The sequence below is a fragment of the Xenopus laevis genome, chromosome 8L (assembly GCF_017654675.1).
Source record: "Xenopus laevis strain J_2021 chromosome 8L, Xenopus_laevis_v10.1, whole genome shotgun sequence".
Classification (NCBI taxonomy): Eukaryota; Metazoa; Chordata; class Amphibia; order Anura; family Pipidae; genus Xenopus; species Xenopus laevis.
This window is the reverse complement of record NC_054385.1, coordinates 13,041,473-13,065,871: the sequence shown is the minus strand read 5'-3', so window position 1 is coordinate 13,065,871 and position 24,399 is coordinate 13,041,473. Positions and strand designations below refer to the sequence as shown.

At 42.7% G+C, this 24,399-nt stretch overlaps 1 protein-coding gene across 3 annotated transcripts in view; it reads left to right on the top strand.

Moving 5' to 3' along the window:
• The window catches only part of LOC108704795 (constitutive coactivator of PPAR-gamma-like protein 2), a 31,085-nt gene extending 17,862 nt beyond the window's left edge, over nt 1-13,223 (top strand). Inside the window, exons 5-16 of one of the 3 annotated variants that reach the window (XM_018241470.2) lie at nt 113-215; nt 403-485; nt 1,290-1,564; nt 6,493-6,772; nt 6,886-7,057; nt 8,797-9,046; nt 9,143-9,257; nt 9,513-9,722; nt 9,980-10,178; nt 10,291-10,432; nt 10,705-10,750; nt 11,523-13,223. In XM_018241470.2, coding sequence (XP_018096959.1) covers nt 113-215; nt 403-485; nt 1,290-1,564; nt 6,493-6,772; nt 6,886-7,057; nt 8,797-9,046; nt 9,143-9,257; nt 9,513-9,722; nt 9,980-10,178; nt 10,291-10,432; nt 10,705-10,750; nt 11,523-11,741 — 2,094 coding nt within the window. In that variant the 3' untranslated portion in view covers nt 11,742-13,223. Of the gene's footprint in view, nt 1-112; nt 216-402; nt 486-1,289; nt 1,565-6,492; nt 6,773-6,885; nt 7,058-8,796; nt 9,047-9,142; nt 9,258-9,512; nt 9,723-9,979; nt 10,179-10,290; nt 10,433-10,704; nt 10,763-11,522 lie in introns of all 3 variants that reach the window. The other 2 variants (XM_018241469.2, XM_018241468.2) reach the window with 2 other exon arrangements.
• The last annotated feature ends 11,176 nt before the right edge of the window (nt 13,224-24,399 follow it).

Genomic DNA, 24,399 nt, shown 5'->3' with positions numbered 1-24,399 from the left:
AACTGATGACATCACTAGTCACCGTTTATAATGATATAATTTACAAGATATTGATGGCTTTTGTGTAATATATATATATATCTAATATGTCCTGTTTCATTTTGATCTGCAGTCCAGGACGGAAGACAAAATAGAACGCTTCAAGAAAGCGGTGGACTATTATTCTGTAGCAACTAAGCAGCGCCCGCAACCACTTAATCCATCTCCATATGTTGGTAAGTGTCCAGGGTTTGTGAGTGCCGTAGGTAACGTGTTTTATTTCCATTTGCCTTATATGTACTATCCTTTGAAGCATGGCAGGCACAATTAAATAACTGTCCAATGACAGAGCACATGCTCTGAGAACCATTTTCCACAGTATTATTACATTAATGCATGTTACTATACTGATTTTTTCTATAGTTTCAGGCTATGGACCTAACCAATTCGGAGTTCCTCCACTTCCTCATAACCAAATGGGAGGAATGGCAGTTGGAAAACCAATGGTGAGTGTTGCGGGATGTGAGCAGTTAATACAAGGCGATGCATGGACCCAAATAAGTTGTTCTTTTAAAGGGGTGTTCACCTTCAAGTTTACTTTTACTGTGCTGTAGAGATTGATATTTCGAGACAATTTGTAATTAGGTTTCATTTTTTATTATTTAGCTTTATATTCAGCAGCTCTCCAGTTTGCAGTTTTAGCAGTCTAGTTGCTAAGCTTAAATTACCTTAGCAACCATGCACTGATTTGAAGAAGAGACTGGAATATTAATAGAAGAGGCCTGAATAGAAAGGCGAGTAATAAAAAGTAGCAATAACAATAAATGTGTAGCCTTACAGAGCTTTTGTTTTATAGATGGGGTCAGTGACCCCCATTTGAAAGCTGGAAAGAGTTAGAAGAAGAAGGCAAATTATTAAAAAAAACATAGAAAATAAATAATGAAGGCCAATTGAAAAGTTGCTTAGCATTAGCCATGCTATAACATACTTAAAGGTGAACCACCCCTTTAACTCCATTTCCATCTAATCCAGTTATGTAGTGATGTCATGCAACACATCAATTTGCGTGACGCTAGAATAGTCTTAAAATTCAGGAGTTAACATGTTTGAGAGGAAGAACATAGAACCAGGTGACCAAATTGAAGTTAACAAGACACTAATTGCATTTCTGGGCAGCTTTCTAGTGAGGTATAAAAAGGAGCAAATTGACTTGCAGGTAGATGTTCTGTGTGGAAAGTATTTATCTGCTACATAACATAACATATCATGATTCTACAGCACGTCCTAATAAAACATAATTCTTCCATTAGTTTGGACACCAAATGCCACCCAAGATGCAGTATCCACACCACTATACTCCAGGCCCCAACTCAGGATTCATGTATCCTCCCCACCAATTTGGTGACCTGCAGCACTTTCACGATGAGACATTGCTGAAGACGGGGCCATTCTCTGGGTGGTCTCTGCCATGTGATTCATCTGCCTCTAAGTTTCCCAATCACCTAACTCTGAAGCCTTCTTCTTCTGGTCAGGAGTCGTCGCCATCCTCTTCTTCGGATGAAGATCATAATGGTGCTACATCAAAGTAAGACTTTCTCGGCCTCATTTATATACATTGAAAAATGTGTAGTATTTGCAATAATGCAAGGAAATCATTTATAATCCAAGATAATGCTGTCTGCAGCCTCAGATCTTAATATGGTCATGAAACTCATCTTATATTTATAGTGAGGAGGAAGTACATTATTCTCTGTATAAAACTGGAAATAATATCCTGAGGGCAGTGATCAAATTCAGGCATCTTGCCGTGTTTTCTTTTTTGCTAATGCAACCTATGCAAATTCTTCAGGGTTTTGGGTGCAAATCATGTTCATTTAAACTGTAATGGTGTTAAAGGGTTTGTTTACCTTTAAATGAACTTTTCGTATGATGTAGAATTTGCAATTGGTTTTCATTTTTTTTTTACTATTCGTGGGTTTTGAGTTATTTAGCTTTTTATTCAGCAGCTCTGCAGTTTGCAATTTCAGCAATCCAGTTGCTAGGGTCCACATTCCCCTAGCAACCATGCATTGATTTGAATAAGAGACTGGAATATGATTAGGAGATGCCTGAATAGAAAGAGGAGTAATAAAAAGTAGCAATAACAATAAATGTGTAGCCTTGCAGAGTATTTGTTTTTAGATGGGTTCAGTGACCCCCTGTTTAAAAACTGTACATCTATAGGCAAAACGTAATCTCTGCCTGGACTGGTGAGTATATCTCTCACTGACACCTAAACCCCGCCCGCTCGCCCCATATCCGCCAGCGGTTATTCTGCTCACCATTCTCAATGGGAGTAATTTCTGGCACTCCCATCCTGACCGGTATCACAGAAGGAGCCTCCTCCTGCAAAGGATCTGCTTCAGCGCCACGAGCCTGCTCCTATCTTGCGTCACGACTTCCGGGTTCAGGAAGGGACTTCCTCTTCACAAGCTGGGAATTGAGCGCGCCATTTCACAGGCAACTTTACGTACAGCTCGCAGATGCACACGATCTCTACTACAGCCTCAGCGCAAAAATGAGGAGGCAAGTTTCTTTTCATTATTACTTTGCTCTCCCGCTGCTTATACGTGTCATTCTGCTCACCCCTTATGCACATGGGATCTCCTGGATCCCCAGCCGCAGAGTCACACAGTGCCCTGTTTGCTCCTACAAATCATCCCCTGCTCCCCAGTAAGGGCCCCCCTCCTTACCATCAAATTTGTGGTAAAATACAGGTTGAACAAAAGATGACAGAGGAGGCAGGCACCTCAAAACCCTCGGCCTCTGAACACCATACACCCAATGTTTCCTTTTTCGCCTATGCGGTGTGCAAAATTCAATATCGACTAGCAAACGTCTAGAGGGTTTTTGCAAGGCTACTTTCACAGTGTCGGGCACAGCCTTTGGACCTATATTCACCATCGCCTGGGTTGCAAAGGCTACGGAAGTTTGGGTGGAGCAGGCAGCGCAGCTCCTTGGATCAGAGGACCCATCAACTGACCTACTACTCTCTCAGATAGCAGACACCACAGCATACATTTGTGACGCAGCCTTAGATGCAAAACTGGTTGCCAAAGCATCAGCCCAATCCATAGCAGCACAATGATTCCTATAGTTCAAGACATGGTTCCCAGTACAGAGAAAGGGAAGGGATATTATTCAAACCTTTTCATGGTCCCCAAAAAGGATGGCTCTTACAGACCAGTCCTCGATTTAAAAACCCTAAACCAATTTGTAAAATGATGTCACTTCAAGATGCAGCCAATACAGTCAGTCCTAGGATCCATGGACAGAAACTAATTCATGATGGTGTTAGACATGTACCCATTCACCCCAATCACCACCGGTTCCTCAGATTCTACGTGAACGGAAAACACTGGCAGTTTGTGGCACTTCCATTCGGCCTCTCATCGGCCCTGCACACCTTCACCAAGGCAATGGCAGCAGCACTAGCAGAGCCAAAGGCCATAACAGTCATCCCTTGTTTTGACGTGCTTGTCAAGGCGCCATCATGGACGTAGCCAACGATCACACTTTGCAAGTACTTCAAACCCTACATCAATTAGGATGGCTGATCAACCGCAACAAGTCCAATCTAAGACCTTCACAGACTATAGAATACCTAGGTGTGATACTAGACTCGAACAGAGGAAAGACATTCCTCCCACAAGAAAAGATCAACACGCTACAGAAGCAGATCTGGACACTCAAAATAGCCAACACAGCCCTGCTACGGACGGCCGTGCAGACACTGGGTACTATGGTGACCTCCTTTCCAGCTATCCCCTATGCCCAACTACACACCAGACTCCTACAGCACCTGATACCTTGGCATCAGAAAAAGGATTGCAGGGACCTCGATCGCCAGGTAACAATACCAGAACAGGTGAAACTCTTCCCCAATTTGTGGCTTCACCCACACCGGATGAAGACCGGGAACCCCTTTCCAACTCACCAGTGGAAGGTATTTACAACGGATGCCAGCTTAAGGGGATGGGGTGGAGTATTGCGCCAAAAGACAATAGACAATACAGCCCAGCGATGCAAAGGGAACCAAGCCAAATACTAATGTGGGCAGAGCTCAATGTACCAGCAATCTCCGTGGAATACATTCCAGGAGTGGACAATTGGATGGAAGACTACCTAAGCAGGGAAACCCTGGACCAGTGGAGAGTGGAGTCTAAATTAAGAGGTTTTTCAGCTGATAGTGGAAAAGTAGGGACTCCCAGAAGTGGACGTGATGGCATCACGCTACAACCACAAAGTCAGAACCACCATAGCAAGAAGTCTCGACCCTCAAGCTCACGCAGTAGACGCTCTAGTGCTCTCTTAGGAGTTCAAGTTGGTCTACATATTCCCTCCACTAGCCCTTGTACCAAGAATTATCAAAACGATAAAGAGAGAAGGAACACAGACCATCCTAGAGGCCCCCTACTAGCCCAGAAGGTCATGGTTCGCAGAGATAGCATGCATGGCGACACACACCTCTCCATCTATCTCAGAGAGAAGACTTACTAACTCCGGGCCCAATTGTCCACCTGAATTCACAACAGTGGGCTTTAACGGCCTAACCCCTAATCTTGAGGAGGATCGGAGCACCATTAGATGCCATTCCCACAATGCTACTGGCACAAAAATCAGTATCGGCCAAGTGTGAAAGACAGGGACCCGGCCTGGCCTAGCCAAAGGTTTGGCTTTCAGTTCACTGAAGGTGTCGTCTGTTTCCATTCCCTACCAAAAGAAACTAGCCGTATGCAGTAACGTGAGAACATTCCTACAGGGGGCCACTAGACTAGTACCCCCGTACAGATGCCCAGTTCCACCCTGGGACCTGAACTTGGTCCTGTCTACCTTACAGGAGGAACCATTCGAACCATTGGATTCTGTTCCGCTGTTTAAGCTCACAGAAAAGGTAGCTTTTCTCCTAGCCATCACAACGGCCCGTAGAGAGTCTGAGCCCGTCGCACTCTAATGCAATCCTCCATTCACTATTATCCACTAGGATAATGTGGTCCTAAGACCAACACCAGATTTCATACCAAAGGTGGTATCATAGTTTCATCTCAATCAGGATCTAGTGGTATCCTCAATCTGCCCGGAACCTAAAGATCCAATAGAAAACAAACTACGCAATTTAGATGTATCCGAGCAATCAAAACCTACCTGCAGGCTACAGAGAGCATACGGAAGGTAGATGCCCTTTTCATTCTCCCAAGCGGTCCAAGAAGAGGAACTAGAGCCTCTAAGACAACCATTTCGAGGTGGATCCGTTCCACTATCACCAGAGCCTATGCATTGAAGGGAAAAGCTAAATTCAAGATCAGAGCTCATTCCACATGCTCTCTCAAGGAATCATGGGTAGTGCGGCATCAAGCTTCGGCAGAACATGTCTGTAAAGCAGCGACTTGGGCCTCCATGCACACTTTCACACACTTCTACAAGCTCCACGTACAGGCGTCAGTCGAAGCCAGCTTCGGATAGAAGGTGTTCAAGACTGTGGTTAACTGAACACCTTGGGGGTTTGTATTCCGCCCTCAGGGGTTGCTGTGGGATATCCCTATGGTGCCTGTGTCCCTCAATAAAGGCAAGAGAGAGAGAAAGAGAGCTTTTTGTATTTACTGTTAAATCTTTTTTTCTTGTCCTACATTGGGGGACACAGGCCTTCTCTCCCTTCTCTGAAGTTCAATATGATGTGCAAATTATTATGCGACAAAATTATAGTTGCCTAACCAAGTTTGTTACTCCACGTTGGGAGTTAACCTGTTACGGCAGTTCCGAGGGGGTTGAGGGACTCCTTTGCTGTTTTGAGTTAAGTTTGTTCCTTTGGTTAAACTGAATCCAGTAGGAGGAGAGCAGGGGATGAAGCCCACACCAGGTAGAGGAGTCCAGTTTAATTATTAAGTGTCCGCTCTCCAGCTGCAGGATCTTCATCTCCATGGTTCCTTTGTCCCCCAATATAGGACAAGAAGGTTTAACATTAAGTACAAAAATCTCTTTCTCTATCATCTCAGGGGGGGGGGGGGACACAGGAGGCCTATGGGGGAAGAGTTCTGTCATTAAAGAAGAAGGATACTTGATAGCCTTTGTAGCAAAGGGAAAGTCTCCTATTTTTGGTATTCTGAACCACTTCATGTGGGCGGTGGGGACCTCCTGGACCTGGCGTAGTTCAGCTACAGCTGTGCAGAGCAGCAACCTGGTCATCAGTTCATACATTCATAAAATTCTACCAAATGGTTACCTTTGCTTCTACCAGGGGCCTCCTTTGGCCACGAGGTGCTGCATGCCATTGTGCAGCTGTAACTGCAATATCCTGTCCTCCCTGCTGTTGTCCCCATAGATCTACGGGTCCCCCTAAAACGCTGCAGAAATAGGCAGTTCATCCAGGTCATTGCTTGTAAGAAATTAAGGTATTTCTCTGTGATGTATTGAGTTTTACATTCTGTGCATATAATCCTAATGTTATTTTGTCAGTAAAAATCTTGTATTTCTCAGTCATGTAACAGAGGCCCGTCCGCATAAGACTAACTGGGAGGAATCCACTGGGGAGAAGAATTCCCAGTCCTGGGGTCAGCAGTCAGGGTCTGGCGATTCTAATACTAACCTCGGGCACAATGAAAATCAGATCCCTTCCCTGCTTTCCATGGCAACTCGGAACCACATGGATATCACTACACCACCCCTACCTCTTGTAGCCCCTGAGGTCCTGAGAGTGGCAGAACACAGGCATCGTCGTGGTCTTATGTACCCCTACATATATCATGTCCTCACCAAGGTTTGTGGCTCCAATTAAAAATGTATAATAATAAACTCTGCTGAATACCAAGCAAAATGTACTCTGCCCTTTTCACAGACTGATCGTATATCAATATTTGAACCATTTCATAGGGTGAGATTAAGCTTCCTGTCTGCATAGAAGATGAATGCAATACTGATCTCCCGCCAGCTACCATCCTCTTTCGCACAGCTCGTCAGTTTGTCTATGGAGTCCTCTTTAGCTTGGCTGAGACTCAGCGGAGGCTGGAACGGATGGCTATGCGCAGGCGCCTGCCTGTCGATGGTGAGTGCTCTGTCTCCTGTATAGAGGGTTTATTCATTGACTTGGAATGAATGACTTAAAGGAACAGTTCAGTGTAAAAATCTGTAAATAGGCTGTGCAAATCAAAAATCTTTCCAATATAGTGATCCAAAAATGTGATTGGATGTGTAACATAATAGCCAGAACACTACTTCCTGCTTTTCAGCTCTCTAACTCTTAGTCAGTGACTTGAAGGGGACATGGGCTATAACTGTTCAGTGAGTTTGCAATTGATCCTCCGCATTCAGCTCAGCTTCAAAAGCAACAGTTATGACTCATGTGGCCCACTGCCTGGTAATCAGTGGAAACCAAGAGAGCTGCAAAGCAGGAAGTAGTGTTCTGGCTATTATGTTACACATCCACTCACTCCAGCCTTTATACATTACATCTTTGGCTAACTAACTATATTAGAAACATTTTTTATTTTGCACAGCCTATGTATTTACAAAGTTTTTATTTTTAAACTGAACATTTAAAACCTTTAAAAACAGCACTGTATATCATCTATGAAATACACTATAGGGTTTAACAAAGGTTAAATATGTTTAAAATACAAACACAAGGCTGGATACACAAACGCATGAAATGCAATAAAGAAATCACTGCTTTTAACCCGAACATTTTTAAGTTGTTATGGACCTCGTCTTGTCCTGGATTGTACTCTTCTGTTTCCTCGCTGCAAATAAATCCTTTGTTTTGCTAAGCTGCCTTACGCAGCCTAATCCCCTAAGGATATTTTCGTGTGCTCCATGTAACACTCCTTGTCCTGCTAAACTTACGCTGTTCTTAACTTTCTGATGCAAGTGTTCTGGTTGCACGGTGGCTGAAACACCAAACATATCTTCTGTAGTGTTAATCTGAAATAAGGACTGATCGCTAGGACTAGAACATTGTGTCCCAATGTGAGTAACCTGATTAATACAATCATTTGGCTTGAAGCCTAGTTTAAGGAGCAGCTATATCAAGATTCAAATAGTAAATCTACATCGGTCCCAGCCTTTACTTTCTAGAAAAAAACTAATTAATGATGTGTTACCCAAACAAAAGTTGGTGTACTTGTCAAGAGGATGCCCAGCTAAGTTCAATGCAATATGGGACACAAAGGTTCATTTAGCTTTACTTTCTTCTATCTCTTCCTTCTTTCCTCACTTTACTAAATGTTGTAAATTTAAAGCAATATATAAAAACTATATATCTATAAAAAAAAAAAAAGTTTGAGTTTAAAATTACATATTCAAATTTTAATCCCCCTCTTCGAATGTGAGATTTATCATACCTCGACCATGGAAACAGTCCTAATTTCAATAATCGCCACTTAAAACCTACCGAGTTCATGTACAATTCAATGCCAGAGGTCTGTTGAGTCATTTGGAGATGTTAATAGCCTTCCTGACATTCAAGGTTTTTTGTTTTTTCTAGAGAAATACGATTCAAAATTTCGGTCGGAACCATTCCGAATGAAAGAATTTTATCTTAATTAACCTCCTAGTCGAATTGAGAGTACATTCGAATTAAAAAATATTCACATGAATTCAAAATTCAACCTTTGATAAATGGGCCTCTAAGTGTTCTATATCCCAGATGAACTGCCTTTATAAATATATTCATATTGTAAAGCTGGTAATAGTACAGTATATTCGATGACATTCTTTTACAGTAAGGTGATCAGATTAACCCATGCAACTTTTAAATTACTGTGTGTCTGTCCCCCACCCTCTTAGTCCCTCCAGTGATTATCAAGGAGTGGTCAGCCTACAAGGGAAAGTCTCCCCAGACTCCAGAGCTGGTATCTGCCATGACCTTTAGAGAGTGGACTTGTCCCAATCTAAAGAAGCTGTGGCTGGGCAAAGCTGTAGAGGATAAGAACCGCAGGATGAGAGCGTTTCTTGCCTGTATGAAGTCAGATACACCCAGCATGTTAAACCCAGCCAATGTGCCCACACACTTGCTGCTGATGTGCTGTGTGTTAAGGTGAGGAGAAATGTGGATCTGGTTAGTGAGTTACAGGTTTGAATCTGAATGTATGGATGGATGGATGAATCCAATGTCCTTGTTTCCTGTTTGCAGATATATGATGCAGTGGCCTGGAGGAAGGATATTGCTGAGGCACGAGCTTGACGCGTTCTTGGCACAGGCTGTATCTGCACAATTGTATGAACCAGACCAGCTGCAGGAGCTCAAGGTAAAAACAGACGTGATTGCAGCAGAATTGCTGTTTGTTACAGTACAATTCTATATAGGGTTTGCCCACCTTACATGTGCAGGAGGCAGATGGTGCCACATTCATCTGATGTTGCTACAAGCCAACCACCATCTAATCCTAATGGGGAAGTCACCCGTAGGAATTCTATGAGCCAAGTTGCTTGGCTAATGCAAGGTTTGGCACATTTCTGTATGAAATAACAGTCCATTGATTGTGCGTTTGCTTACTTTACAGATTGAGAAATTAGATTCACGTGGGGTGCAGCTGGCAGCTCTTTTTATGAGTGGAGTGGACACTGCACTCTTTGCCAATGATGCCTGCGGACAGCCGGTGCCATGGGAGCATTGCTGCCCTTGGATTTACTTTGATGGGAAGCTTTTCCAAAGCAAGCTAATACGAGGAGGCCGGGAGAGAGTTCCTCTCATTGAATTATGTGATGGCCAGGTATGACAAAGTTTCCTTAGGTTAATTGACTGAATTAAAAAAAAAACCTGAACACCGTTTGTTTAGGGTTGTTGCATAATTGGGAATTCTACGGTTAATTTACACTGCTTAAACAGGTGAGCTTCTACACTGAATGATGTGACTTAGCTCATGGGTAGTTATATGTTTCTGATGCTGTTGCATAACTTTACACCACATTCCTTGAACAGGTGCCAGAATAGAACTTACAATTGTTTGTTTTTTTATGTTGAATCCAGGCAGAGCAGGCAGCCAAAGTAGAAAAGATGAGACAGAGTATCCTGGAGGGGATCAACTTCAACCGTCAGCCCCCTCCTCTCTTGCCTCCTCCACCTTTCATGCCCCCTATGATGCCACCATTTTACCCTGTATCACTATATCCACGAGCCATGGGTTCTATGCCACCTCCCCCACCAGGAAGGAATAGAGGATTTTCAGGTATGTGTTTTGCGTTCTGACCTTTTAAAAAGAAGCTGCTGTCTACAAGATGAAGACATTAAAGAGTAAACTGTAGCTGCTTGTCTCTTGACATCATCTTGTCTCTTTTTAGCAGCGTTGCATTCTATCCCTCCACAAGGGGGTAAGCTGGAAATTGCGGGTATGGTTGTGGGCCAGTGGGCTGGCAGCAGACCTTCACGTGGGAGAGGAGCCTTTGGCATGCAAGTCGTCTCTGTTGGGGGTCCAGGAAGGGGGTACGTTTTCTATTTTATATATTATAACTATTATAGGAATTGCCATTCCTTTTGTGAATAAAGACAGGAAGTTAAGACTGCATCATGCGTGAAGCTGTAATGCTGTTGGTTTTTTATGTTTGGGGGGTAGGGAAGAAACTTGCAGAATGTAAAGAGTATTGCTACATAAAGGGGAACTTTACTGTTCCCTCACAGTAGTAGAATTCGTGCCTTAAGCAGAATACTGTAAAAAGTCTCCATTCATTTTTTTTAACTCACCTATGTCTCTTTAGGCGTGGAAGAGAACCTCCTGGCAAAGTTACAAAATCAAATAAAAAGGTAAACAAACCGGTAAGTGGTTTCAATATCATTTCATATCCCAGCCAATGTAGGGCTTGCTTTGTCATGTAAAAATGTGAATAATATCATCCCCGTTTCTTTGGCTTTTATTAATAATGTTTTAAGACAAGCAACCAGCCAAAGTTATTTACAGGGCTTTGTCATTTGTATTCAATGAGTTCCTTGGCAAAACAAACCTAATAAATAATTGGATAAAGCTCATTAATAGCCCTATAACCTGGGTGAAGCTAAAGTAATCATCTACCCTTACAATATTCTCACTATTATTCTGTTAAATGCCATCTCTAATAAAGACATTTGCTATTAGTACTCCATGTCCTCCTTTTTGTAGTGTAAATCGCATGGGTGTTATGTATATGACATATTTTCATGTATTAAACTAATTAAGTAAAGTATAATCGCTGTACCTTTATGAAAGGTAAGACCCACCACATTTGGCAGGGACATATTACTATCTTATTAATAAACCAATTCACGTTACATGGTTAATTTGAGATGGATAAAAAAAAAGACCAAGTTCAACTTCATCCAAATGAACCCCAGTGCACGTATATACACATACTCATATAAATCTATCTATACACTCATATATAAACTGTATATGCCTACATCTGTACTAACTGTAGATGTTAAGATCACAATAGCCTTGGACAGTGGGCCAGGATCCACCCCCCCCCTACACACACACACTTGAGGCAGTCTCGATGGTCGACTTTCACTACTGACTTTTACCTTTTGTTATTTATTAAAGGACTCACCTGAAAGTCCTTCCCAAGTGAATGGGACCAGTGGAAGCACCAACACAGAGGAAGAACCCAGTTCTCAAAACTTAGCATGTGCCTTATCTAGAGAGTGCAGCGACCCATGCAACAATGGCAGCTCCTCTCATTTCACAGGGATGAGCAACGAGGGCAACGACTCCTGCAGTGATGAAAAGCTGGGTCCTGCGCCCCTTGAGAAGGAGGAGTGAGCAGCACAGAGACATAAAGGGCAAGGGTTTAAGGAGTAAGGAGAGTGGTTGAGGAAGGTACAGTGAAAAAGATCTTGAGGTTAACCCCCAAACTCTAAATTTGTGAATTAATTTTCTACTCTTCATGTGGCTCCGCACCAACCTAGCACCAGAGTTACCCGTTTACTTACTCAGCCTGCAGTTTAAATGAACTGTTGCCACTTGAAAGGTTAATGTAGGATTGCTGCTTGTATGACACAAGCTGCTTTTTTATTGTATCGCACCTCTAGAGACCGAAATGTCTTTAAGCTACAAGTAGGCTGCTACTTCCCCTGATTTGGGGATCAATAAGCTACTGTTTAACAGAGGGATATGAGCTCCCACTGCCCTGGTCTTTGAAGTGAAAGAGAAATCTAGCTGAGTTCTGCACCTTAACCCTAAAATTGTATCTCTTCCTCGGCTAGAATGGTTAGAACAGAGCTTCATCTGTTTGCACGATGAGCAAGGCCCTGACTATAACGTGGCTGTACACACGTGTTTAGTTATGCACCGGCACTTAGTATTAATTAACTCCCTGGTGCTCTATACCAAAAAAAGTTTGGGGTCAGCCTAAAGGATAGCGCTGTTGCCTTCCTTCCACTCTCCACTTCTGCCTCAGCAAAGTCGTCGCGCCCTTGCCCGATCACAAGAACCTGTAGATAACATGGAACTTTTTTTCTGAATTTTAATAATATTATTTTTATATGTATATAAATATATATATATATATATAAATATGGCCTTTGTACAAAGAGGAATTTCAGGAATGAGACTGTCACGGGCAGATTTTTCCTGCCTTCAGCTGAAATGAAGCCTGTATTATGTTGGGTCATGTCATGGACGATGCAAGTTAGGTGCTGGCTAAACCACCTTCTCGTCAACGTTAAAAGTCACGTAAGTGTAAACTGCTCCCATCTTTGAATAATCTATATTCTGCCTCGTAATTTTTTTTATACATACAAATGGCATTAACCTCAAGAGTCTGCCATTCTCTTGTGCGTGTAATAGGGGCAAAAACAGCTGTTTATCTGCAAGTGTTAACGACGGGGCACTTTAAACCTTTGATTCTTTCCATACTAGAAGGTCCAGCAATGAAACGCTCTGCTCCCCCTTCTACCAGCAGGTTAAAGGGACAGTATGCATACTATTTTTAAATAGGCTTGTGCTGAACATACATTTTGCCTATTATTATTTATTTCATTTTTTTTTTTATCTCTTGCACTAAACACAGTGAAATCTGTTTTACTTTCTAACTGCTTATCTCCTGGTTATGCTGAGCAACTGTTTGTGGAGGAGTACATAGAAAGGGATATGGCTCATGCAGAGATTATAACCTATTGTAAAGCTGGCCATAGATGTAAAGATCTTTAAAAGATTTTTTCGTTAATGATCATTTAAATGTACGATTTGTCCATCAACTATTAAGACCATTTCAGGCGATATTGCCAGGAAAACTAAGGGTAGCTGCCTGCTTGGCCCTGCAAACATAGATAGATTGCACTGGGACCGATAAAGATTTTTTAACCTGGCCGATCAATTTTCTGACAGATGTCGGACGAAAAATCATAAGATGTACGATCATTTGATTCCCACTAACCTCACGATAGACAGATTGGTCGGATTTCGCTAAAATCGGTTGTTCATCAAAGAAAAATTTATGGGGACCTTAACACAGATTTCCCTGGGGAAACCAATCTCATTGTCTGCTCCTGCACCGATGTGTTGACCAGTTTCAGGCAAAGGGAGTAGGCTGATGCCAGTGTAGTGGCTGATTCTATGCCTATGTTTTTCTGTGTGGCAAAAAGCTGGCCATAGACGCAAAGATCGGACTTCTCCATCTCCCGACCTGCCACTAACCATTCAGATCTAATAAAGTAGTAAGAGAACAGATGAGATGATGTTCTGCCCCTGACAGCAATGGTATGAAAGTTAGGTCCGACAAGCTGCTGACAGTCTCCCACTGAAAATCGTCAGATCAGCAATACACACAGAGATATTATCGGTAGCCGACAGAAATCTTTTAACCTGGCCGATCGTCCAAACGACCGATCTCCGTGGGACGAAAAACGTCTGGACTCTCCACACAAACAGCCCGAAAATCGTACGAATCGAGGATTCGAACGATCGGATCTTTGCATCTATGGCCTGCTTTAGATACGCCCTTGGTGTAACGAGCTGCTTCTTATTTCAAGGGAGGAGTTTGTTTATACACAGATGATCCGAACAAATGACAAAGCATGCATCCATTATTGCTTATAAATTGTCCAGGAGCCATCATTTTTTTTTTTTTTTTAATTCGAAAAATAGGCAGAATAAATTGTCTACACAAGTCCTAGTTACATGTATAGGCGCATTCTTTCCTCTTCAACCTTTCATTGGTAGAAGGGAAAGCAAATCCTTGCTTAGCATCCTACTGAACATGACCCTGGTGGTGCGATGAAGCTGTAATGTGAATGAATGTATGTAACGCGTTGGCTGCCGGTATACAACGGCACATCCAAAATATGCCGAGTACGTGTATCCAGAGCTTGTCTAATGAGACACGCTGCATGTATTGTGAATACACATATGTGCAGGGGCTTTATGTACAGAGAAAGGAAAACAAAATCTATTTATGTAACATATAAATATATTTAGATAACGCCACATTTGCATCCTAAGCAGAACCAGTATTCCTTGGGAACGCTGCTGCTGCTGAGGGGTAGGTTTGTGGGTTTTTTTCTGTCCTGTTAACTCCGGACGTGGAAATCTTTTAACAGCGCTGGGCAACTAGCGCTGCATTTGGAAACCATGCGCATTGCCCACACCTCTCAAAGGATTTTTCTTTTTTAAAACTCTTCTATAATTGGTGTAAAACAAACTACAGTAGCGGTTTCCTTGCTTGAGCACTCGTTCAGTGTGTCGCTCTGCTGATATCTGTGTAATGTGACACAGCTACCTGACTTCACTCTGGTGACCAACAAGCACTTTCTGCCCCAAGCTTAAGAGCATTCCAAAGCTGCATGTCCCAGGCCATGGTCCACTTAGGCTTGCCTCCAATCCTTGTTGTGCGTCTGTAGGTCAAGGGGATTCAGCTGAACGTATTTCACATGTATTTCTTCCGTTTGTTTGAGTCGCCACTTGCATAGTGCGTTTCCTCCATACAACGTTCTAGGCATTTTTAGTGACGATATGTTTCAGCCCACGGGCAGTTTGCTTAATGGCGCTGTTGCTTTGTTGTTGCACCATGTCATTTGAGTTACTTGTGCTCCCTTGCCAGAAAAAAGTATGTGCCCTTTCCACTACCCCAAAGTGAATGATAAAGAGCAGAGGAAACACATGGTAGAATGTTAAAGGTTGCCTATGCCTGATTTAGGCGCTAATAAAGGATTGGAGGAGAGTCTTTGTCGTTTCATCCCAAGCAGGAGGCCTGCAGCATGTTTGGCAGAGGACCAGCAGCCCCACTCCCACCAACTTTTAGAAGCTTTACAGCTTAGACATGTCCTCAGTTTACTGTTAAACTCTTAGTTTGAATGGCTGGGATATGCAACAGCATGTATGGCTTAACAGTGCAGCCTTCAGGACATTATACTGAATATGTTGGCCAAACTAGCTGCTGTTCCATATAGTGTTACCTAGTTTTCTACCTGTTCCCTCTTCTGGCCAGATATGGGGTTGCTTTGCTGCTGACTGTAGGGGCAGATTTATCAAGGGTCGAATTGAAAATTCGAATTTTCACGTTTTTTTTTTTTTATGGTTAAAACTGTCAAATTCGACTAGGGAGTTATTCTAATTCTAAAGTGATTTTCGAGATTAACTGTATCATACTCTGGCCCTTGAAGAACCTGAGTTCGACTATTCGTCACCTTAAGCCTGCCCAATTGCTTTTTAAGTCAATGGGAGGCATCCTGGGATCAATTTTGAGTTGTTAGCAGCCTTCCTGACATTCAACATGAATCGAGTTTTTAAAATTTCGATTTGAGTTTTTCTGGTTGATTCTATTCATAAAATTAGATTTTATTGATACATTTCAATCGGTCGAATATAGAGTTCATGGGAGTTTAAAAAAAAAAAAAAAAACTCGCATGAATTCGAAATTTGACCCTTGATAAATGTGCCTCTAGGTGTTGCCTCTCCAAGTGATTTTAGGTGTTTTTACCCTTTCACCCTAAATGCCTCATTTAGGTCTTCAATTATCCTCTTGACCATGTATGATCCCAGACACCTCTTGGTTCCCACGCCGTAGTCGTCTCTGTTGTTTTGGGCTGTGCTGTTATGTTCTTTTTGCACTTGCTGCTTCCCGGGCACTGCGTGGGGGAATATCTTAAGGTTTTTTTCTGCTACTTTTTTGTTTTCCCATTAATTGGGTAGAAGCGACGGGCACTGCTTCTTACAGCTGTCCTCATGCCGAGGCAAAGGATGCTGGGAATACCAATAAATCAAACACACAGTCTGGAATGTTGGACACAAGTTAAGTCTTCTTGAACCTCAGTGGAAGCACTTGCCGTGTCTGTCCAACACAAATAATGGTTTCTTACACAATGCCACCAGTTTCCACTTCTATTCACTGTTAAAATACCTTTTTGTTATATATCTATATATATATATGTATATTACTTGTTGAGTTGTTCCCATCCCGGTAAAACCAGTTAATACTCGGTGCGCATCCAGCAAGAGGCTGGAGTCGTTGCCAGTGTTGTGGCTCTGATTACAATGTGTGTTGTTCCAATGTAATACAAAAAGAAGGAAGGTCTCGAATGTGACGGTTCTGTCGGTCATTAGAGATACTCTTCCAGCGACCTTGGACATCGGTGTTGTCACAGTTCTAAAAGACAATACTGAGCTTTTCTACTGATGTTGGCATTTAGCGATGCCCCGATTTGCTGGGATTTCTTGATGCATCGTTCTCAGACAACTCCTGGGGAATTATGACTATTTTCCTCTGCTTAACTTCGTATCTCAGTTCCACCACGGAATGGACTTTGAGTTCTACCCAGTTGGAGAATTCTTATTTTTCTTTTTTTACCATGGTTAGTGACTACCGATACTACCGATACTGACAATGCCACCCTGCAAACGAAAGGGGGGGAACCTGTCCTGATCTCGGGGTGTCACATGCAGCCCCTGCTCAGTTTATTTGGCATGTGATATCCTTTTATTTTTTAAGCTGTTTTAACCGGCTTACGTTTTATTTGTTCTTTAACAATGTTTCACAATTAAGACTAATTTTGATCATACCGAAACATCCACTTTTTAATTATCAACCATTTATTGACGTCTTGATTTTTAAATATATAGTAATAGTAAAAAAAAAAAGAAAAACAAAGAAAAAAACACATTTTTGTACGTTTGAACCTTACATTTATTGTACACATTTATTTAGCTGATATTGGGGGGGGGGGGATACAGCCAATCTTTCCTCTTTATCATGGCATGTTTAGTCTTTCACTAACTATACTCTGATGTTCAATCAAGGTTGTTTGCTAATTATTGTAGTGCCACATAATCGTTTAGATCTCCACTTCATCGCCGTCCCCGAAAGCGAGCATGCCTTCGCCAGTTTGGGGGCACACAGCTGTATCTGCCGGATTTCTGGCAGTTGGGGGGAAACAGCAGGTTTCTCCTCCCCTGAATGTGAAGTGACGGTTTAATAGAACTGAAAAAAAAAACCCATTATGTAGAAGATTAGTAGCTTTATTTCCGTAAGCATTGTTCAGTTACCCAGCTAGGTTTTACTTGGGTTCGCTAGGGTTAATAGGGGGCAGTTAAATTTTTTTTTATATAACACTGTTCTTTATTATAGTCACTTAAATATGTATCTGTTTAGTTCCTAAACCCCTGCCCCCAGCCTATACATATTGGTAGGGCTCATTTGCAGAGTCTCTTACATTGTACATGGTTTGGTGCTTCAAACAAACAAAAAGTCACACACACACTGTTTGGCCTCATTTTCACAAGCGGCTGGAAGATGCCCGATCCATATCCACGCTTTGAAAAACTTTAAAGGGTCCTTTAAATCTAACAAAACATCACCGAGCACCAGCAGTGTGTTCACTGCGTTCGTTTTAACTATGGGGCCCATAAGGCAATTGTACCACCTATTATCCTGTCGAACTTACGTTTTTTTTTTGTGTCCAGTTGTCTGAAGATCATTAAACTGGTCTGGTTGCCCCAATGGCAATGTTTAGGGCGGAGAAAAGTCTGGCGCTTGCTGTAACGAAAAATGACATCATCCTGTGACATCAGCATTTTTAATAATGCGCTTCTATGTCCCTCGGTTACAGAGCAGCCCCTTAAACTTTGCTTCGATTTCCCAACGTAGGGTTTTTTTTTTTTTACATATATAATGTTCTTTGAATTTCGTAGCCCTGGAGATTAATTTTTAACACTTATAATGCTGAGTTATCTGTGTCTTTTAAAGGATTTTTAGATGTGCTAAGTATAAAGAAAAAAAGCAACTAACACACTCGTTTTTTCTTGTTCAGATTTGAACGTAAGAAAAATAGAATTAAAAAAACCTAAAAAAACCTAAAAAAAAAAAAAAGTCCTCTCCTTGCACCGAAGTCTGTAGGGTGTATATCTGACCCATCTGTATCTGCTACACATGTACTTTGTGATACGCTTCTTCTTTCCTGGTTTAGTGGTAACTAAACGCTAACGCGTTTCAAGAAAACGAGCCTTCGGAAGGAACCATCACTGCCTTTCGAGGTATAAATATATATTGTACCCCCTGCTCCCTGTTGAACCTAATTTCATATAAATTTCTGCTTTCAATAAGTTTCTTTAGTAAAAAACAAAACATTTTTAGCTAGGAAAAACCTTTCACTGCGATGATGATGATATTTGTTAGTACTTCATGTTTAACGGATACTGTCTGTGTTATTTACAAATTGAAAAAAAAAACTTTTTTTTTTTTTTTTTTTTTGCTTCTGGATTCTATTTACTTCCCTGTTAATAAATCCCCTTTATTGCTAGTCACCTGTTTAGTGGATGGGTAATTGTGTAACTATTTCCCACTTCCCAAATCTTCCCGTCCTGTAATCCCTACTCCCAGCATCTCCAATAGTTTATCAATGTAAGTTAGAACGGTTAAACTCTGGGAATGTCAGTTGTTGCTGAGAAGGTGACCTTATGATGCAGAATGTCTAGGAATGTTTATGGAGGAGCTTGGTTTCCAGTTAGAGAGACTTACAGTGCTTAATAAAGTCTATTCTTTTAGTAAAACAATATTGTTTGTCTTTATTCACCCCACACGCAGAGTTGGATGATCCGATTTTTCGGTGGTTGCAAATTTTTGAACTTGTTTTTGGTTAAAGGCATTCCTTGATAGAATTGTGTTTAACAGACAGACTAAAGGTGGCCACACACAGAGAGATCTTATCGTTTGGTGATGTCTCCAATCTATCGGATCTCTCCTTGATATGTTCACCTGGGGCCCAACGATTGGATCATAATATAAGGAATATGGGCAGTCAAATCGCAGGACCGCATCAACAAACTGATTCAGTCTGTGATCCAACTGGATTTTTATCCCTGCCCGATCGACATCTGCCCGACTTTCAGCCAGATATCAATAGGGGAAGCCAGTTGAAGAGCCCCATGCACAGCCAATAAAATGCTGACTCCTTCTGTTGGCAGCTTTTATCGTCCCATGTATGACCACCTTAAGGGTTGTTTCTCTAGTTGGCCCTCCTGTCAGTGCAGACCAGTGGGTTAAGTGTAGGTTCACCTCGGGAGGCAGGACAGAAGAATTGGTCTCTTGGCCCCTCCCTCTGGTTATATAGGCTGGCTCCACCTCTGTTTCCCCATTTCTTTTGTCCTGCCTTGGAGGTGAAGGACAGATATCAACAAGCTTCTCTTTATTATTTTAATTATTTCTTACAGCTCAACAAGGAGGCATGCAGTGTTGTCTCCCAACAATATTTTCCTATTCCCTCCTTGCTGGCATTAACAGTAAGTGGAATAGAGGAATCCTGCACCCTTGTCAGAATATGTCTCAAGACTGGGGTATATGGGCAAGGTATGCAAGGCTACCAACAGACCCAGCAGGCGAATAATGGGCACAGCACCTGGGTATGTATTCAGTGTCTCCTGGACATAAGGCTTGTAGATCATATACACAACGGGGAGCCTGTGAAACACGCAGGGCTTGAGCCTGTAAATATGCTCCCGTGTCTGACACTTCTCTAATAGGTACTCGGTGTTACCTCCAGGCCTTCTTACTCCTCAGACTGGGAGTACAGTGAACGGTTCAGTTGCGACTGCTGTTTCAATGTGCAAGTGAAGTCAGTCGGCACCATCTTGGTTAAGGGCGCAGGACTCTCCGTGGCGCGCTTCGGTTTTGGCGCAAATAGCGCAGAGCGATGGCGCACGACGTGATGAAGTCATTGCGCGCCACAATTTGCTATACCGCACTGAGCTGAACTGAGCACAGAGACGCGCATCTTGCCGAATTAGTTTTGAGGGACTGATACTGTGTGTCCTACTACTTATTCAATTAAAGGAGACACAGCGATTGACTTGTTACAAGCTGTGCAGTATAAATTAGTACCCCATAATGGAAAGATCCAATTCCTTAAGGGATCTGAGGGAAGGTATTCAAGCTGCCAAATCAACAAGAAAACCAGCTAAGAAACCTGAAAAGCCAGTTAAATGCAAAAAATGCAAACATACTCTCAGAAAATCTGAAACTACATACTGTTCAGATTGTATGCCTACTGAGCCACCAATACTATCTCCTCAGGATATTACTGTAGAGACTAATTTTGCCATGGTGCAAGTACACTGTAATGATGAAGCCCAATCGCAGGAGGACATAGCCACCCCTGCAAGGCTCAATATACCTGATACTATATCCACTCCACAACTTCCCCCACAGGTAGGGGATTTTCTAGACTGGATAAAAACCACATTTCAACCTTCCACCCCTCAGCAATCAACCAGAAAGCTTAGAGCTCACGAGTCACCTAATATTTCTGACAGTGAGGAAGTACCTTCTCATACTATTGATGCAATTTCAGTTCATGATTCTGTAGTTCAAGCTTGACTATGACACGCATAGTGAATCAGATTCCGAACAAATCTCCTTTGCCAAACCAGATATTGCAAAGAAATTGCTTAGAGAGATGATGGAAACACTAGACATAAAAGATGAATCTGTCACAGTCTCAAAAGTGGATAAAGTTTTGGGAGGCCACCAAAAGAAAGCAAGGGTTTTTCCCATGTTTAATTCCATCACTTAGACTATGGATACAGAATGGGGACAACCCGATAGGTGATGTACCCTAGACAAACGATTTTATGACACTTATCCAGTACCTGAAGAGCAGCGCAAGGTATGGGATAAACCACCCAGAGTAGATTCAGCGATCTCTCGACTCTCAAAACAAACTACTCTCCCAACTGAAGAAGCAGCCTTCAAGGACCCCATGGATAAAAAGTTAGAGTCCGCCCTCAAAAGGGCATATACACAGTCAGCAGCAATCTTAAGACCAGCTACAGCAGCAGCAGGTTTAGCCCGCACAGCAAAGCACTGGGCACAGGAAATAACACACAATCCACCTACCTCTGCTCAGAAATTAGAGGGGGATATCAATAGACTTAACACTGCTATATCTTTCCTAGCTGACTCAGCATTGGAGATTGTCCACTTAGCTGCTAGATCTACGGCCAGTGTGTTAGTCGCCAGACGAGCGCTCTGGTTACGCCATTGGTCAGGCGACACAGCCCCAAAGAATAAACTACTGGGACTACGCTATACAGGTGAATCCTTATTTGGTCCGGATCTTAATCAAATTATCACAGATGTCACTGGAGGGGAAAGTACTTTCCTTCCACCAGGAAAGAGAGGGAGGATAGCTCAACAAAACAGATCAACCAATAGGAGAACATGGTTTATCCCATCAGTTGTACCGCCACACAAGCAAACAGGCCTTACTGTCAACAGTATTGTCACTACAACAAGCAGAAGTCATTATTCCTGTTCCAGAGCATCAAAAATTCAGAGGGTTTTATTCCAATATTTTTCTGGTAACAGAAAGAAGGGACATACTGCCCAGTCCTCAACCTAAAACAACTGAACAAATTTATTCACAGCCAAAAATTCAAGATGGAGTCGGTCAGATCAGCAATAGCCTTCATGGAGCCTGGCTGTTTCATGACGTTGAGCGACCTCCAGGATGCCTATCTTCATGTTCCCATGCACCCCAAATCACAGATGTTCCTCCGACTCGCAGTCGGAGATCACCACTTTCAATTCGTGGCTCTCCCATTCGGTCTTTGCACTGCACCACAAATTTTCACAAAAGTGCTAGCTCCAATGACAGCACACTTAAGAACAATGGGAATTCATGTATTACCATATTTGGAAGACCTACTACTCAAAGCACAGTCACAGAGTCAAGCAACCATGGACACTGCGTTAATCTTACAAGTCCTGACGCAGCACGGGTGGTTGATCAACCATAAAAAGAGTGCTCTATTACCGACTTAGCAAATAATCTTTCTAGGCCTGCAGTTCAACTCCAGATATCAAACAGTTCAATTAACAGAAGCCAAAGTACAGACTATAATCAGTACCACAAAAAGCCTCATCAGCAAAACACTGGTCACAGCAGCAGACTGCTTGCAACTTCTAGGGTTCATGGTGGCAACACTGGAAGCCATTCAGTACACCAGGTTTCATTTGCGGCCTCTACAACTCAATTTCTTATGGCACTGGAACAAGGATCATCAGGATCTTCAACAAACCATCCCACTAACCACCCAAACCAGAGACAGTATCTTTTGGTGGACAGTCCGGCCACACCTAAAAACAGGCAGAAGCTGGGCGCCCATAACGTGGGAAGTAGCAACAACAGAGGCCAGTCTGTTCGGATGGGGAGCAGTCTACCACTCTCATACAATAAGGGGCCGATGGACTTAACAGGAGTCCCAATTACCAATCAATGTGCTAGAACTGCGGGCTATAGTGTTAGCCCTTCAAGGGTGGTCCAACCTTCTTCGAGCAAAACCAGAATACAATCAGACAATGCCACAGCAGTGGCCTATGTAAACAAACAAGGAGGGACCTACAACAAACTTGCAATGCAGGAGGTAGAAAAAGTTATGACTTGGGTCGAACAACATGTACCAACCATATCAGCAGTCTTTATACCCGGAGTACTCAACTAGGAAGCTGACTTCCTCAGCAGGCAAACTCGCTACCAGGGCGAGTGAAGCCTACACCCAGAAGTATTCAAAACATTAACCATCAAATGGGGGATGCCGGACATAGACATCTTGGCATCCAGACACAACTTCAATGTTCCGTGCTACTGCTCCAGGACCAGGGACAAGGGAGCAGCGTTCATAGATGCCTTAGAGATTCCCTGGAACTTCCACAAAGTTTACGCCTTCCCTCCCCTGGCCATACTACCCAGAGTCGTGTCCAAGATCAAACTGGAAAACCTGATGACAATTATTGCTCCAGATTGGGCCAACAGACTTTGGTACACAGATCTTGTGAGCATGTCCATCTTCAGACCATGGAGACTACATCTACGGACAGACCTCCTCTTACAAGGCCTGATTCAACACCCCAACCAAGCAATGCTACGTTTAACGGCTTGGCATTTGAAACCCAATTGTGGGCGAAGAGAGGTTTTTCACTGCCAGTAATAAATATTCTTCTACAGGCGAGAAAGCCATCTACGGCTAAGGTCTATTATAAGGTTTGGGGAACTTTTGTAAACTGGTGTGAAACAAGACAACTATCTTGGGAAGACAGTACATCACAAGTAATAACTGACATTTATCCTCCAGATTTCAGAAAGGTTTAGCATCTAGTAATCTTAAATCAGCCTTAGCGGTGTTATTCCAATTCAAATGGGCTGACCATCGCGATATCCAACAGTTCGAACCACTCAACACATGCGACCTGAAATGGTTAACACTTAAAGATGCTTTTCTCATTGCTATTACTTCGGCCAAAAGAGTTTCTGAGATAGCGGCATTGTCATGTAAAGAGCCATGGCTGGTAGTCCACAATGACTAGGCAGTGTTCTGGACAGTACCGGGGTTTTTACCAAAAGTTGTATAGAGATTTCATATCAACCAAGATATTGTTCTCCCATCATTTTGTCCAAATCCAACGAACGATAAAGAAAAACAGCTGCACAAGCTGGATGTAGTACGGGCAATTACCATCTACAAAAAAGGACAATTACTTTTCTCCGTACGGCCCTACCTGTCAGTGCAGGACGACTGGGGGTTAACTTGCTCCTCTCCGGAGGCAGGACAAACTATTACTTCTTGAGACTCCTCCTCCTCGGTATCTCCACCTCCTCACCAGTTTTTTAGTTTGTCCTGCCACGGAGGCAGCAAATTCTCCTTCTCCTACAATTTCAGCATTATCAAGTTGCGAGCTCTCTGGCCTTATATAGGAATCAGATTGAGCCCAACACTACATCTCCTGTCAGCACCGGCAGGGATAGAATACAACAACTCAGGATGGTTGAGCCCGTTATATGTGCGCTCCCCCTGTGACAGGCATCAGACCAAGTTGAACCAGGTGGTTTTGGTTGAGCCCTAAGTGTGTGCTCCCCCCTGTGACAGGTATCGTGCCAGGTTGAACCTATGGGTTGGCCGAACCTGAAATATGCGCTCCCCCTAACACGCATTG